Source organism: Carlito syrichta, unplaced genomic scaffold, assembly GCF_000164805.1.
Source record: "Carlito syrichta isolate Samal-C Ts95f unplaced genomic scaffold, Tarsius_syrichta-2.0.1 Scaffold80817, whole genome shotgun sequence".
Taxonomy (NCBI): domain Eukaryota; kingdom Metazoa; phylum Chordata; class Mammalia; order Primates; family Tarsiidae; genus Carlito; species Carlito syrichta.
Genome location: NW_007024913.1, coordinates 24,851 through 41,319, shown reverse-complemented (window position 1 = coordinate 41,319; position 16,469 = coordinate 24,851). Strand labels below are relative to the sequence as shown.

The 16,469-nt window shown below is 45.6% G+C and overlaps 1 protein-coding gene across 1 annotated transcript in view; it reads right to left on the bottom strand.

Annotated features, from left to right (window-relative positions):
- Positions 1-3,474: 3,474 nt before the first annotated feature.
- The window catches only part of MRPL3 (mitochondrial ribosomal protein L3), a 36,873-nt gene continuing 23,878 nt past the window's right edge, over positions 3,475-16,469 (bottom strand). The window contains exons 6-9 of the mRNA XM_021711009.1: positions 12,099-12,207; positions 10,380-10,457; positions 8,546-8,623; positions 3,475-4,147 (exon numbers count right to left, since the gene is read on the bottom strand). Coding sequence (XP_021566684.1) covers positions 3,995-4,147; positions 8,546-8,623; positions 10,380-10,457; positions 12,099-12,207 — 418 coding nt within the window. The 3' untranslated portion in view covers positions 3,475-3,994. The remainder of the gene's footprint in view (positions 4,148-8,545; positions 8,624-10,379; positions 10,458-12,098; positions 12,208-16,469) is intronic.

Sequence of the window (16,469 nt, the reverse complement as noted above, 5' to 3'; positions counted from 1 at the left end):
GCTGATGTCCCCCACACGCTTGCCGTCTCCAGAGAAGCTCCTGGCCCAGCAGCTGGTGCAGGCGATGGCAGCAGCCTCCCCACCTCCACTCCTGCGCGCCTCCCAGAAGCCACTCACACACCACGGCGAGGGGGCAAGTCTTCCTTCTGCCAGACTTCCTCCCAGAGAGGTGACAAGCAGGCAGCCGTGGGCATCTCTGGAGCAGCACATACCCTGCTTAGGGAAAGCAGCTGGCGTGGACAGCACAGGGAGCCAGAAGGACACAACCCACAGGCAGGAGATGGTTTTGTGAGACTTGGCTGCTGAGGCAACTCACCGCTTGGTTGGCTGAGCTGCGAGGCAGAGGAAAGGTTCTTGAAGAAAATAAAGCGCTACGCCACTGAACACACGAAGAGTGAGAAAGAAAAGCTGATAGGGAGAAAGCTCTCGTGGTCTAGAGAGAAGACCAAACTAGCCACAGCATTTCCTTAGGCTGAAGCCTAGTCCAGAGCAAGGCTCCAGCTCTCTTCCTTTCTCTGAAGGCTGACAGAGGTGAGGAAGCTGCGGGAGAAAAGGGGGAAGCCAGCTGAGGCCGGTTCGTGAGGTTTAAGGAAAGACGCCGCCTCCACCACGTGAAAGCTCTGGTGAAGCAGCCAGTTCTCCAGAGATCCTGGGTGAAGGTGGCTACACTAAGCAAGAGATACTCAGTGTGGATGAAACAGCCTTCTGTGGGAAGAAGAGGCCATCTCGGACTGTCATTGCAAGAGAGAAGTCTCATTGCCTGGCTTCAGTGCTTCCAAGGACAGGCTGACTCTTGTCAAGGGCCATTGCAGCTGGTGATTTTTTGAAGCCAAAATGCTCACTGGCCGTTCTGAAAATCCTGGGACCCTTAAGAACTATGCTAAATCTACTCTGCTTGTGCTCTATAAATGGAACTACAAAGCCTGATAGACACCACATCTGTTTATAGAACATTTAAAGCCCGCTATTGTTTCTGACCTACTGCTCAGAAAAATCGGTTCCTCTCAATATGTTACTGCTCACTGACAACGCACCTGGTAACCCAAACCCTGATGGCAACGCACAAAATTGACGTTTTCATGCCTGCTAACACAACCACCATTCTGCAGCTCATGGAAGAGGAACACATCTTTTTAGTCCTGCTGTTTAAGAAACACATTTTGTATGGTGATAGCTGCCATAGCGATTCCTCTGATGGATCTGGGCAAAGCAAGTTTAAAAATCTTCTGGAAGGGATTCACCATTCCAGATGCCAGTAAGAACATTCATGATTCAAGCGAGGTCAAAATATCACACTCATAGGAGTTTGGAAGACGTTGACTCCAACCCTCTTGAGTGACTTTGAGGGCCTCAAGTCTTCAGTGGAGGAAGAAACTGTAGATGTGTTGGAAACGGCAAGAGAAGGAGAGTCAGAAGTGGGGACGCAAGACGGAACTGCGATCCCAGGAAAACACCTGAACACTCGAGGAGTTGCTTCTTATGGGTGAGTAAACAAAGTGTCTTCTTGAGATGGAACCTACTCCTGGTGAAGATGCTGTGGACGTTGTTGGAATGACAGCAAAGGATTTAGAACAGTCTTACATTTTGTTGGTGGAGCAGAAGCAGAGTCTGAGAGAACTGACTCCAACTTTGAAAGAAGTTCTTCTGCGGGTCAAGTTCTGCCACACAGCATCGCATGCTACAGAGAAATCTCTCGTGCAAGGAGGAGTCAATCAAAGCAGCAAACTTACCTGCTGCCTTATTTTAAGAAATTGTTGTCGCCACCCCAGCCTTCAGAAACTAATACCCTGATCAGTCAGCAGGTATTGTACACCGAACAGAATACAGTGTAAGTTTTATATGCACCAGGAAATGAAAATATTTGTATAATTTGCTTCATTGTGGTGATCTGAAACCAAACCCACACTATAACTTACTCACAAGGTAAGTTTCTAAGCACAGCATGGGGGCATATCTAACTACGGGTATCATTTTAAGTACTAGCTACTCTGGAATTTACACTTTCACATGAATTCTAGCATCAGTTTTAATAGCTCTGTGGGAAGTCTTATTGAGATTTTAAAATAAGATTGAATTACATCTTCCAATTGCTCTCATTATTTTCACTTATCTTACTGCACTGGCTGAGACATCCAAGAACACTGCTGAGTGGGAGTAGAAGAGGGTATCCTTATTTGGTCTCTGCAAAACATTATTCTAGCATTTTACCTTTGTAGATGATGACTGCTTGATATAACCTTAACAAGTTAAGGAATTTCTAACTTGATAAGCTATTTTTGTTTTTAACCAAACATGATGTGGTGACTTTAAATGAGACCTACGCCAGTTAAAGACAATTAGTCTATTTTCAGTGTTCAAAAACTTAAAAAGACAATATTCAATGACAGTCAAGACTTGGTACTACCTTTGAACAACATATACATCTAGGCATACAAATGACACAGAAGCCTCTCCCCTGAAAAACTCATGATTACAGCGAAATATGTATCAGAGCAATGTTCCACACTGATACACAAAACATACCTGGGCATTCAGGAAGCTCAGAACCAAGCTGTCCAGATAAAACACCTTGGGTGTGACAGCCTGCCCATCTGTGCTATCCTGACACTCCCTCCCAGCATCCCACCTACTCTAACGTACGTCAACCTTTGCTGGGCTCGATGGCTCAGCCTGTCATCCCACGCTTTGGGAGGCTGAGGTGAGTGGACTGCCTGAGCCCGTGGGGTCGAGACCCGCCTGGGCAACTTGGCGAGATCTCATCTCCACAATAAATCAAAAAATTCGCCGGGCGTGGTAGCGCGCGCCTGTGGTTCCACCTACTCGGAAGGCTGAGGCGGAAGGATCGCCGGAGCCCAGCAGGTCGAGGCTGTAGTGGCCGGGAGCGGCCACTGCACTCCAGTCTGGGCGACAGAATGAGATTCCAACTCAAAAACAAAAACAAAAACTTATGTCATCCTAAATGTTCTTCTCTTACTTGACTATTCTATTGAGTGGATTTCCTGCCAACTGCCACAAATCTTGAATGGAACAAGATGAAGTATACGTGAAAAATTTGAAACAAACATGGCTCCATTTGGATTCAAAGTGAAAAATGAGAAGAATGTGACATGGCTAGGAAAGTACTGTTGGACCTGCAGCACAAAGCCACCAGCTGCAAGGACATCTCGCGGAGGCCCACATTATGGCTGGTAAGCCTCTGGCAGGTGAATGAAGGCCTGGTCTAGAGGAAACTGAGTCGTGGTGTGAAGTCTGCTGATCCTTACACTATTAGTCACGAGCAGCCATTAGTAAATACATCTTAATTGCATACAATGAGGAGAAACCCAGAAGCCATTAACACTGTGAGTAATACACAATTAATTAAAGTTTGTTGAGTAGACAATCCCAGACCATCATAAATCTTTTTTGGAAGGCATCAAGGAAAAATGATTACACTAACCTCATAAAATTACCCCTTCCAAACAGAAGTGTAAACAGGACCCATAATTTATAATTTTATTGTCTTTCCTTTGTGAGGCTTTCAACATTCATTTCTGTGACTTAAATAAAAATCTCACTTTCTCCCTTTTTGGCTCTAAAATGCAGAAAAATAATAAGAATAAATTTGAGCAACATTTTTGGTCCAAATAGTTCACACAACAGTCTCCATGTAGTTTTCTGCTATTCCACAACTACCCTTTCACAAAGCTGGACAAATCTTTCATACAGGTCAAATATATAAGTCTCTTAAGATGACCTGGGAAATATGCAGTTAAAAATAATAAAGCCCACAAATCACAAATATTTTGTTAATATGCAAACTGCCAATTTTAGCAAACCCAGTCCACTTAACTGTTACAAAATTCAGTGGGAGATGAGCAATACGTGTCTGTCTCTGACAAAGATAACAAGTGTGGTGCTGTGACTAAGAAAGGAAAATGCAATTCCTGGTTACACTGTTACTCTGGCTCATCGACGCTCAGGAACACGTATGGCTTTGCCATGTCCAAAGATGTCAGGCAAACGTGATCGAAGGTGCACTGGGCTGCCACACGTTCTCATCATACAAATCTTCTGGGAGCTCCTCTTCATCTCCATCAGGAAAATAAGTAGGGAATGGAAGGTTTTTACAAAAATCTTTATATGCAGGCAGGCTAGAATCTCTGACCTGAGGGAAGAGACAAAATCTCCTATTAATAAGTGATACAAATGAAATTACTTAAAGGTAGCCTGCTTCACCTATTATTCATAGTCAAAGAATATCTGCTACTACTTTTTCTAATGTGACTAACACGACTGTTACATACATAAAGTAAAAAGAACTCAGTCAATACATTTTCTATCCCAAAAAAATGTGATTAATCTAATCAGAGAAACTCAAGTTAATCAGTTACTGCGTAAGAGTAAAATAACCAATCATTACTTTGTATCATAACTTATAATAAACCTCTAGAACTGCTCAAAAGGATAAATCATTCTAAAATTACGACTGTTATCATTTGTATCCAGATTCACTTTTCAAATATAAATATAAAGCCATGATATAAAGTAGCATTTTTGTTAGTCTGAACTCTTAAGAGCATATAATCAAAACTTCACCTTTTATTAAATTAGCTTATATCTAGTAACAGCATTTTTACTGAGAAGTTAAACTCAGAATAATATTTAGCAAAAATAATAATAGATCTATAAGTCTTTTTAAGAGTTCTGTTAAGTCTTTGTGTTCTTAAAAATGTTCTATCTATAAATTCATAGACCAAAGAATTTTAATACAGACAGTGCTGTGATCTAAAATGTTGGGTTTTATTTTTTAGAAAACATCACTGGGTTCTTCAAAGCTTCTGACTCATTCTACAGCCTTCATTCATAGAGAAGTTTTTAAAAATTAGATGTAATTATATACGCAGAGCAAAATAAGACATAATCATTTTGGCAATAAATGTATAATTTGCTTGAAATAACTATGCAGCTGTTAGAAACAGAAAAACAGATCTATTTTAATTTTTCTCATTAAAACTTCTCATTAATAATTTCAAGAAATTATTAGTAAGTTACCCAGAAGAAAATAAACTTGTTTAGCTCCCCACCATTCAGTAATCTTGAGTTGAACCTTAACTAAGAAAAAAAAGTCATATTTTTACCAATATAAACTTTCTCAGTATTTAGGACGAAAATGAAAACCAAGCAAAAGTAAACAAACCAATCATAATAAAGCTTTCTATGCTAATGTGACGCTTAGTCATAAATGCCCAAAACGCTTAATTCTCAGTTGCTTCTACACTTTTACTTTTAAAAATTATACCTGAGGAACATTTGAGACAACAGAGCACTCTGTATGAGCTCTGAGTGTCAATGCCACCGCCCTATGCCTCACGGACTGGAAACACAGACGACGACATTGCTTCTCAATCTTTCGTCTCAGGGGCTCCAACGCTGCGGGCCACCTTCCACAGGAGCAAAAGACTTGTGCACTTAGCCTTCGCCCTGGCTCTCTCCTTTCCCTGCCTTCACCAAGACCTCCCCAACTGCCATCTCACCCTTTACATGTTTGCGTTTTCTGGCAAAACAGTTCAAATCTTTTAAGAAAACGTGGGGGAAGGACAGACAAGAATGAGGCAGACCTGAAATGAACATGAGTTATGTATCAGGACACAGGAATGAGCCCAGGCGACGAGCGTTCAGTGACGCGTGCCTACGCCACACTAGGCTGCAGACCACAGTGCGGGCTCTCGCCACACGTTAAGCGAAGCCCAGCAGCAACAGCGTAGTGCAGACTAAAATGCCTGCCATTCCCAAGATATTTTACTACCTTCAGATCTTAAAAAAAAAGACTTCTTGGTAGCCCTGTCCTCGGAGGAAACTTGCTCCCTCAGGTGAGCAGATTCAAACGAAGGTGGCTGCCCACCAGGGGCTCAGGCCCATGGAAAGGGGGCCTGGGGACCTCGTCTACCTGCGACTGGATCACTGGAAGGAGGGACATACAGGATGAGAACACCGACTGAGCATTTGACACTTAAAACACACACACACAAAATACCCTCAACCCACATCTTAAGGCTTGGGACAGACATTTGCTAAGGGTAACAAGAAACAGTTGTTTAGGCACCATAGCTCTATCATTCCCTTAGGATGAGTTCTTTGCTATCAAAATATGCTTGCTGGAAAGAAGTGTACCTGTGTGTTAACAGTTCAGCGTGGACTAGATGTTGACACTAGTTTCCCAAAATACATTCAGACCCCTTTAGAATTGCCTTTGGTGTGCCTTCTGTATATCTTGAGTGATGCAAACTATCATGGATTAGGAAGAGAGCGTCCAGTGTTTGGAAGCAGCCTTTTACTGGAGTGGGGCGTACATCTGAGTAACAAATGTTGCTGGTCACCACGTCAGAGAATCACGGTGCCTATGGTAGTTCTTCAAGTAAAGGACCTGTTCTCCCTGCTGTGGTGGCATTGAGCAGTCCCAGCCTCAGTCAGGTGCAGCCAGAGAACAGCCCAGAACCATGCCTGCAGTGAAATGGGCAAAATAGGAGGGTCTGGCAACATTCAAAGGTCCATCTGCTACCCAGCACACTTTTATTGTAAAAAGTCTCCTTTTTCTCTGCCATGAGGGTGTGATGTTCATCACTGTGACCCGGATGCAGAGCAGGGGTGTCAGGAGAGGAGCCAAGTGCAAGGACACCTGCTTCAGCTGCCCATCACTGCAGGCATCTGGGGGCGGGAGACCCACCTAAACTTAAAGGCCTGCAAACTTAGGGAGATAAACTTGCAACAATGCATCATTTCTCTTCTTTTTTCTTAGAGACAGAATCTTGCTCTGCCGCCCAGGCTGAGTGCAGTGGTGCAATCATAGCTCACAGCAGCTCCGACCTCCTGGGCTCAAGTGATCCCCCTGCCTCAGCCTCCTGCGTGGCTGGGATTAAATGCACTTCTTCTTTAAGAAAAATGAGATAATTCAGTCAGTAAGTGCTCCAGGAAGGCAAATTTTAAATTAAACTCTTGTTTACTGTGCGATTTTAAAAAATATTATGCCTATGACAGTAATGGATCCTACTTTAAGAAATGAAAAAAAAATCTAAGACTGAATTTAAGAAATCTGAAGCTTAAATTTCAATATTGTTTTGCTGCTATTATTGGAAAACCAATGACACTTCTGAGAATGGCTGACAGGACTTCTACTATAAATTCATTCACGGAATGGAAGATTTATACCTCAGAAGTGAGAAAGTTTGTATGATGCTGGCCTAAATTCCAGGCAGGATATTTATTTTGCATTTTATTGAGTGAACGTAAGTCTCTGAAAACTTGAGTTTTTAAAAGAATTTAATGAATGCATTATTCATATTTTATTTTAAAGACGTGGGATACAATTCAGGATGAGCCACACAAGCGGACATTGTACAGCTAGCTGGGGCCTCCTGTCGGCCCCACTTTGCCTGGCTGGACGTCAGGCACCCGTGGACGGTGTGCGCCCGTCCCCCAACCTGGCGGCGGCCTGCCACTGCCAATCCCTAAGAGTTTTTCTTAAAATCCATCAGCACGACAGGTTTGCTCTCTTTTTCTTTTGCACACAAGTTTAGAATCTTTCTAAAATGAAAATACATATTTTTAAGAAAAGCCCTGAAAGGTGTTTTCAGAGTACTGCTAGTAATAACAAAAAGTTCCCTAAATGTTTACCTTTACCCACCTTTCTTGATGACTCTAATCTTCACCTCATATGTTTCTATCTAGTTCCTCTGTCAGAGTGACTCTTAAAAAAGCTAAAATGTTCCTATTATGTTTTATTTTATTTATATTTGACACATAACTGTACAGATTTATGGGTTACAGTATGATGTTTCAATACACTATATGCACCGCAGAACGATCAAACCGCTTTAAACACTGATCACTTCTTTGTGGTGGCAGCACTCAGCATCCTCCCTTCCAGCTATCTTGAAACACATAACATGCTACTCGCCCTCCCGACACCAGACTCACTCTAACTTCGTACCTGTTGACTAGCCCTGCCCTGTGCCCCTCCCTGCTCCCTCCCCTCAGCCTCTGGCAACCACCATTCTGCTCTCTGCTTCTATGAGACCAGCTCTTTCAGGTCCCACACAAGCAAGGTCATGTGGTATTTGTGTACTGTGCCCGGTTACTTCACCGAACATAATGTTGCCACACACAGCAGCACTGCATTCTTTTAGGGCTGAACTGCTTTCCATCGTGTGCACAGACCACATTTTCTTTATCCATTCATCCACAGATGGGCTCTTCAAAAATAAATGTTCTCCTTTTTTTTTTTGAAAGACTGATATCTTGGCAAGAGTTACCCTAAAATCCTTCTTATATGCCTGAAGATTTTTCTGCTCCCTTGCCCTACCCTTTCTACAGGTCCTCGGTTTTACAGACTCAGGATACGGGTTATTTTGTGCATTTTTTTTTTCACTACCAAGGAGCAGAAAGATTCAGCAGAGAACATGTGGAAAAACAGCCACTTGCTTTCAGGCCACATATGTGAGTCAAAGGAGAATTTATGGCACGTGTCCTCATTGACGAGAGAAGTGAATGAAGCAGCTACACTTACCTTTACCAGGCAGTTTTTATGTCCAGGTACAGCGCCGTTTACATAGATTATATCATGCTTTGTGTTTATTCTCCACACCTGAAGCATGAAACAAAGCCAAACTTAAAATTTGAGAATATGCTTGTATTACAGCAGTATGTCACTAAAAGCAAAGGATGTAAGTAGCCTGTGAGATAATCATCCTTTCAGCCCTTCAAAATGTGGAATAAGAGTTGAAAAGCTTCACATTCTACAGATGACTTTACTGTAAGACCATCACATACATGGGCAGGAAACTCTCCTCTCACATGGAAAGGTGGCTGAATGATCAGGACAGCTTGGGCACCTCAGCACACTCTGTTGGTACCACCAAGAACAGCAAGTGGAGGTTCAGCTTTATTTCCTTTCTAGTGAATGCTAGCTTCCTTAACTAGAAGCAAGAGAAGCCACAACCTCTCTGGGTCTGATTTCTAAAACAAGTGGCTGAGCAGATGATCCTCAAACAGATCACACGTGGAGAGCAACTTTCACAGAAGGGCACTGTGAAAATAAAATATTTGGAGAGGAAGTTACGTTTGGCCCACAGCTCACATCTAATGATAGGTATGTGTCAACTACAACAGAAATGGAAGTCACCCCCCCCCAAACACAAAGTACAGACAAGGTGTCTGACACATACAAAAGTGCAGGAGGAAAGGCACGTTCTCAGATTTTTTTTTTTTTTGAGTTGGAGTCTCACTCTGTCGCCCAGACTGGAGTGCTCCCGGCCACTGCAGCCTCGCCTGCTGGGCTCCGGCGATCCTTCCGCCTCAGCTTTCCAAGTAGCCGGAATTACAGGCATGCGCTACCACGCCCAGTTGATTTTTTGATTTATTGTAGAGATGAGGTCTTGCTGCCCAGGTGGGTCTCGAACCCGTGGGCTCAGGCAATCTACTCACCTCAGCCTCCCAAAGGCATGGGATTACAGGCTGAGCCACCGAGCCCGGCTACGTTCTCAGATTTAATTACATAAAATTTGAAATACTTCTACCAGTCAAAATTCATAAATAAAAGACAGCAAGAATAGAGACCAGGAGAGTGTGTCCCAAAATGTTGCCAGAAAGTATCTCTGGGCATTGTTCTTACCAGTGCCTTACTTTCTTCTCTGTACTTCCGACACTTTGAAACACATATGCATACATATACACACATACACACACCGGGTGCTTGTTTGAATAAAAACGTCATCACACAGCACCCACTTACAGCACAATGCATCTTTACTTAGATGCCCCACACGCTGCTGAAGCTGGAGACTGCAGGTAGCCGCCCCTTTAAGCAGGTGCTTTCAAGGGAACGGAGGCTGCTGCAGGGTCTTTCTGGGGCTGCTGCTTCCCCGTCTGCCTTCCTCTCCCACAGCTGCTTCCACACACCCACACCTGCCACAACCCAGGACCACCGGGTAGACCACCTTTCACCTGTGATTCTCTCACAGTGCAGCAATACACCTGCGGAGGGAGGTTCTTGTCCCCTCGTTTACAAGAAAGGAGGATGACACCTCATGCCCTGAATCTTACCTTGTCATGCAACAATATCTTGCGGACATCTTCCAGGTCCAGTAACAGACCATGAATGTTCTCGTCGATGGCTGCACTCTCCATGGCTTGGAACACATGCTTCCGCTACCACCACCACCACTGTGACCATAACACACAGGCACACACACACTCCCACACACACACCCATGCCCGTGTTCTATATCCCCTAGCAGCCACAACCCTATTAGGAGGCTGGAACACGGACACACGCTGACTCCACACCCTGGTGCCTTTGCACGGGGACAGGGCGGCTCCGAAGAACCCCACGAGAGACTTACTTTCAGTCCATAGGTCGTCCTATCTATGTTTCCCATCTTTCCAGGCATTTTAGTTCCAGGCCAGACTCTGGCAACATCCTAAGTGAGAAAACCAGAGTCGACACTTTCAGGTACTCTCAGTTTCAAACAGTACTGGTTAAACACAATGCAAACGAGAGAAATTATGATGTTTTGTTTCTTCCCTGTTCTACGAGGCCCCAGTAAGGAACTAAATTTGGACTTGGACATATTTGCTTTGAGAGGATTCCCTTTCCAAATGAGCCTAGACAAAATAAACACAGACAAAGAAACAGGTTTAAGAGAAAAACTCAGCAGCAAGAGAGCAGCAACTGCCCTACCACTGACGGAGAAGTAAAAGAGGAAAAGGTCACCCACACGTCACACCAAAGCTCATAGACCGCATACACCTGGCCCGTTCCACCCCTCTCCTCCCGACGGCTCTGGCCGACAGCTCTGGCTCATGCCTGCTGCTGGGGCGGCCGACCCCTGCCCTCCTTGGCCAAATGACTAAAGGGCCGAGCCAGCACTCAGGACACTATATCTTCTGGCCCTGGGCATCTCTGAGTCACATAACTTCCACAGTGCCCCACAGTCTCTGTGGCTCTGATAACAGGCAGCATTCTACGTCTGGAGAAGCAAATCTGAGCTGCGTCTAAATGGGAACGCTGCTCAGGACACAGGAATTCTCACCCGTCAGCCGCCCTCACATCAACAGGGGACGGGTGGACATGGCTCACTGTGGAATCAGAGTGGCTTAATATGGAACCAACAGGGTTTGAAAGCCAACTCTGAGTGCTGCCGACTGAGCATCACTCTTATTCATTCTACAAAGACATTCTGTGACAAACACTGAGTTTAACGTGACTAAAATGTTCCAGCAGACAGAGCTGACACACACACACACATACACACACACACACCCCTCCCAGCTCCACCTACTTCTCTCCCTCTGAGCACATGTGCACAGCCCCACAATGCATGCACACTTACCCCTTTAATTCAAATGCAGCACTATGGGGTTCATCCCTACGCCCCCCTTTACATGCCTCGATACCCTTTTCTGATAGTGAGAAACCTGGCTCCCACTGTCCATATATTTACTTATCTGCTCAATCCTATAATTCACAAAAAGTATTTCAGTGATGCTAGTAGATACGACTTCGAGAAACAAACCTAGAATCAAACACTGTACACAGTGTATTTTTATCTTGGACTCAGAGTATAAAACCAAACTACAGATGCTCCCTGACTAACGATGGGATTTCTCCCAATAAACCCGCCCGAAGTGGAAAACGCCGGGAGCCGCAACGCCTTTAATGCTCCCAACTGACCAAGCAGCTCAGCCTCGCCCACCCTGCGCTCAGACAATCTCGGACACTCGTACGAGCCTGCAGGCGGGAACAGCCACCTTCCCAAGGCCCATTCTACAGTCCACCCTTTCTTCAGCAGTCAGCTTCAGAGCAAAGGACAGGAGGCAGAGAAGGGAAAGGGAGTGCCGGCCTCAGGGTTCTGGGAACACTGGGTGCAGGCACGCGGGGCACGACGAAACAATTCAAGCCTGGCTCTGGCAGTGCGGGGGGCCGGGCCCACGAAAGGGAGGCAAGCGCTTGGCCCACCCAGAGGCAGCGAGATTCACATGACTTGGTCTCAGGACGGACTGACCACTGCATGTGCAGACGCTACCTGCCAGCTGCAAAAGGAGTGTGCGGTAATACTCACGCCAGTTGAAATGGCTCCAGGTCTCCTGTGGGTTTTCGTCTGACCATGCGAGGCAGGCTGGCCTTTAAATCCCCATCTCTTCATGACGCCTTGAAAACCTTTACCAATGCTGAACAAAACAAATGCAGAATTGACATAATGCACAAGCACAAAATATTCCCAACTGTATACTGTCTCGGTAGCACCTCAGAGTTTTAACAACGTCTCTTATCTAAATAATTCAGAAAGGCAGCACGAGGAAAAAAGCAGAGGAACACTCCTTTATCTCTGGCCCGGTTTGCACCCCTTCCTGGAGTTCTAATTCTACATAACATAACTAATTCAAGACTGCGGGACGGCAGCAAGCTCAGCACAGGGAAAGTTATCTGAACAGGGAGCCCATCACCCTCATCCCGTGACGATGATGTGGGGAAAATGGTGCAGTCCCACAAGTCCCCAAGCACTAGCAACAGACAAGGCAGGCAGCCACTAAGATGGACCCCAAGGTCCCCACCTCTTGGTACTCATGCTCTTGCTAATCCTCCTCCTTGGGTCTGGGCTCGTGAGCCAGTGCTGTGCTTCTAATGAATAAAATATGGTGGCCGGGCGTGGTGGCTCATGCCTGTAAGTATCAGCACTTTGGGAGGCCAAGGTGGGAGGCCTGCTTGAGCCCAGGAGTTCAAGACCAGCCCGAGCAAGACAGCAAGACCTCATCTCTGCAAAAAATACAAATATCAGCAAGGTATGGTGGTACGCGCCTGTAGTCCCAGCTACTCGGGAGGCTGAGGCAAAATGACCACTGGATCCCAGGAGGTTGAGGTTGCCATGAGCTGTGACCGTGCCACTGCACTCCAGCCTGGGCCACAGAGTGAGACGCCAATTCAAAAACCAAAATGAAATATGGCAAGAGTGATGCGCCATCACTTCTGAGATCCGGGCACAAAGAGACTGCAGCTTCCGCTGTGGCACTCTCCTGCTCACCAGGCTGTGACAGAAGCCACCGGCCTCCAGGGAGGCGCACGGCAAGCACGTCTCCAGCCGTCACGTGAGACCGGGCCTGCCGAGCGCCTGTGACGAGGGTAGAGGCAGAGTCTCCCCAGGGATCCCCAAGAGGCTGCAGGCCTGAGCCGGGGCGCCTGGGCGAGGCAGGTCAGGATGCCCGCCACACAAACCACAAGGCAGAGCACGTCTGCCATCTCCAGCTATTGCGTGTTAGGGGCATCGCTGGGCATTAGACGCCAGCACAACAGAGGACTGAACTAGCAACACTCTATGTGCGGGACAGGCTTTCTTTTGGAGGAACCAGGTAGGTCTTAGTGTCAGAGCTGAACAGGAAGCGAATGGGCAAATAAAATCAGAGTAGTTTTTCCATTTTTAAATGGTATCACTGAGTGCGGGTGACACTCAGTGACACAGGGGCTTGGGCAGCACTGAAGTCTGACTCTGAAACGCACCACTTAGGTGCAGAGGGAGCATTCCCCAGCACAAGAGGCCATGAGTGACACGCCCACAGCGATGTCATAGGATGCAAAAAAAGGGAAGCCTTTACTCCAGGATCAGGGACAAGACAGGGATGCCTGTTCTCACCACTTCTATTCAACGCAGTGCTGGAAGTCTCAGACAAAGCCAGTTAGCAAGAGAAAGAAAGAGAAGCCATCAATTGGAAGGAGGAAGTCAAACTGTTCCTGTTTGCAGATGGCACAATCTTATGCATAAGGAGTCCCAGAGACGCCACCCAAAACTGTTAGAACTCATAAATTCAGTAAAGGTGCTGAACATGAAATCAACACACAAAAATCAGCAGTGCTTCTACACACTAACAATGAACTATCTGAACAAAAAATCTAGAAGATAATTCCATTTGCAATAGCTACAAAAAATTAAACACCTAGGAATAAACTTAATAATAGAGATACAAGATCTCTACACTGAAAACTGTAAAACAGTGATGAAAGAAACGAAAGTGGACACAAGTAAATGGAAAGCCATCATGTGTCCACAGACTGGAAGAATTGTTAAAATGGCCATACTACTCAAAGCGATTTACAGACTGGATGCAATCTGTATCAAAATACCAATGACATTCTTAATGGAAATACAAAAGCAGTCCTTTCATTCACAGGGAACCACGAGAGACCCCAAACAGCCAAAGCAATCCTGAGCAAGAAGAATAAAGCTGAAGGCATCACACTACCTGATTTCAAAACATACTACATAGTCACAGTAACCAAACAGCATGGTACCGGCATAAAGAGAGACACAAAGACCAGTGGAACAGAACAGGGCTCAGAAATGAATCCATATATGGTGGCTAACTGATTTTCACAAAGGTGCCAAGAACACACACTGGGAAAAAGATAGTCTCTTCAGTAAATGGCACTGGAAAAATTAGATATCCGCACGCAGAGGAATGAGACTAGACCCTTATTTCTCACTAGATACAAAATCAACTCAAAATGCATTAAAGACTCGACTATAAAACCCTAAACTATGAATCTACCAGAAGAAAATACAGGACAAATGGTTCACAGTGTTGGGCTGGACAAGGAGTTTTTAAGTAAGACCTCAAAAGCACAGGAAACCAAAGCAAGAACAGACAAGTGGAATGACATCAAACTAAAAGCTTTGTGTATGCAAGGGAAACAATCAGCAGGGTGCAGACACTGGAGAGTCGGAGGAAATACCTGAACTGTGCCTCTGACAGGGGGTTAATACCCAAGACACGAGCAACTAAAACAACTGCAAAGGAGCTAAAACTACATAAACTAGAATGAAACAGCCCAATTCAAAAAGGGACAGAAAGACCATAACAAACATTCTCAAAAGAAGACACCCAAACGGCCCCCAGGTGAATGAAGCATGCTCACCGTCGCCAATCCTCGGGAAACACAGATCAGAACACATGGCGACTCAGCTCACCGCAGCCACCATGGCCATCATCAGAAAGACAAAGGAGCGTGCTGGTGTGAGCAAGGAGACAGGTGTGGATGGGCACAACTTCTGCGGAGAACACACGCAGCCTCCCTGGAACGCCGGGAGCATGCCCACACACACCCGCAGGCCCTGGCTGGTGTGTGCAGAGGCAGCACAGGCGTGCAGGAGACGTTGCACCCGTGCTCACCAAGTGCCACTCACGGAGCCGGGACCTAGAGGCAGCCTAGGGCCCAGCAGCAGGCACACAGACAAGGAAAATGCGCTGTGTAGACACAAGGTGTGTGAAGTGGCTGGCCACACAGGGAGTCTTGTCCAGTCACCGTGGATGGCACGCGTGTACTCTGAGAACATCTGTTGAGTGAAGCGAGGTGGACACAAGAAGGACAACCCGACCTCATCTTGGCGTGGACTCCAGAGACCTGCAGCCACGGGAACAGAGAGGAGGAGGGAGGGCTGTGGGGACGCGAGAGGCCAGCGGCGGGCACTGGGTTCCTGGGTGACAGCGGGACAGGAGGAGGAGGGCCTGGCGTTCTTGCGTTCAGCAGGGTGACTGTGGCTAACAGTCAGGCATCTTGTCCTCCAAAATAGCCAGAAGGGAGGCTGTTGGGTGTTCCCGCCACAAAGAAATGATAAATGCATGAATAATGAACGCACTAACCACTCGACATGCTCACTAGACAACATACACATGCACTAAGACATCAAAGTGTCCCCCACAGATACCCACGAAGGCAATGTGCCAATTAAAAAGCACGTTAAAAGTGTCTCTGAATATACCGGAACAAATGACACAACTAAAGGACTAGAAGGAATGATAAGACTGTGTCCAGACATATTATTATTCCCTTAAGATGAAGATCTTTTTACCTCACACTAGATAATATGTCAACGTATTTCTAACGTAGTGTTCTTTAACCCCAACAGAGCTAGCTATTATTAAATAGAAGACGGTGCATTACTCAGGAAATTTACAAAGAGCAAAAGGATAAGAGAGGGAAAAGTGCCTTATTTCCACGAGGACTTTGCTATACGTTGAGCAAAGAATGATCAGAGAGCACTGACTGAAGAAAGCCCCTATGAATAATACAAGAATATAAAAGCAATTGTACATTATGTGTAGAATCAAAGAACTAAAACATAGAAATATATATTATACAAAACCCACTACCTAATTTTGCAAAGAAATTAACATTTAAGAAGAGAACCAGGTAACCCCCTCGGGTCCCCTCTCACTGTGGGAACTCTTCTCAATAAATCCCCCTTTCAAAAAAAGAAGAGAACCTATGATAATCACATATGAGGGAGACCCCAAAAACCACGGAACTGTTTGTTGGAAGACAGGCCCCTTGTACAGCCTTCCCCACGAGGAACCCCTCGGCCTCCCCACGAGTGTACCAGCTGGCAGTGCTGTGACAGGCTGCATTCAGCTTCAGTGGGGTTTTTTTTTTTTTTTTTTTT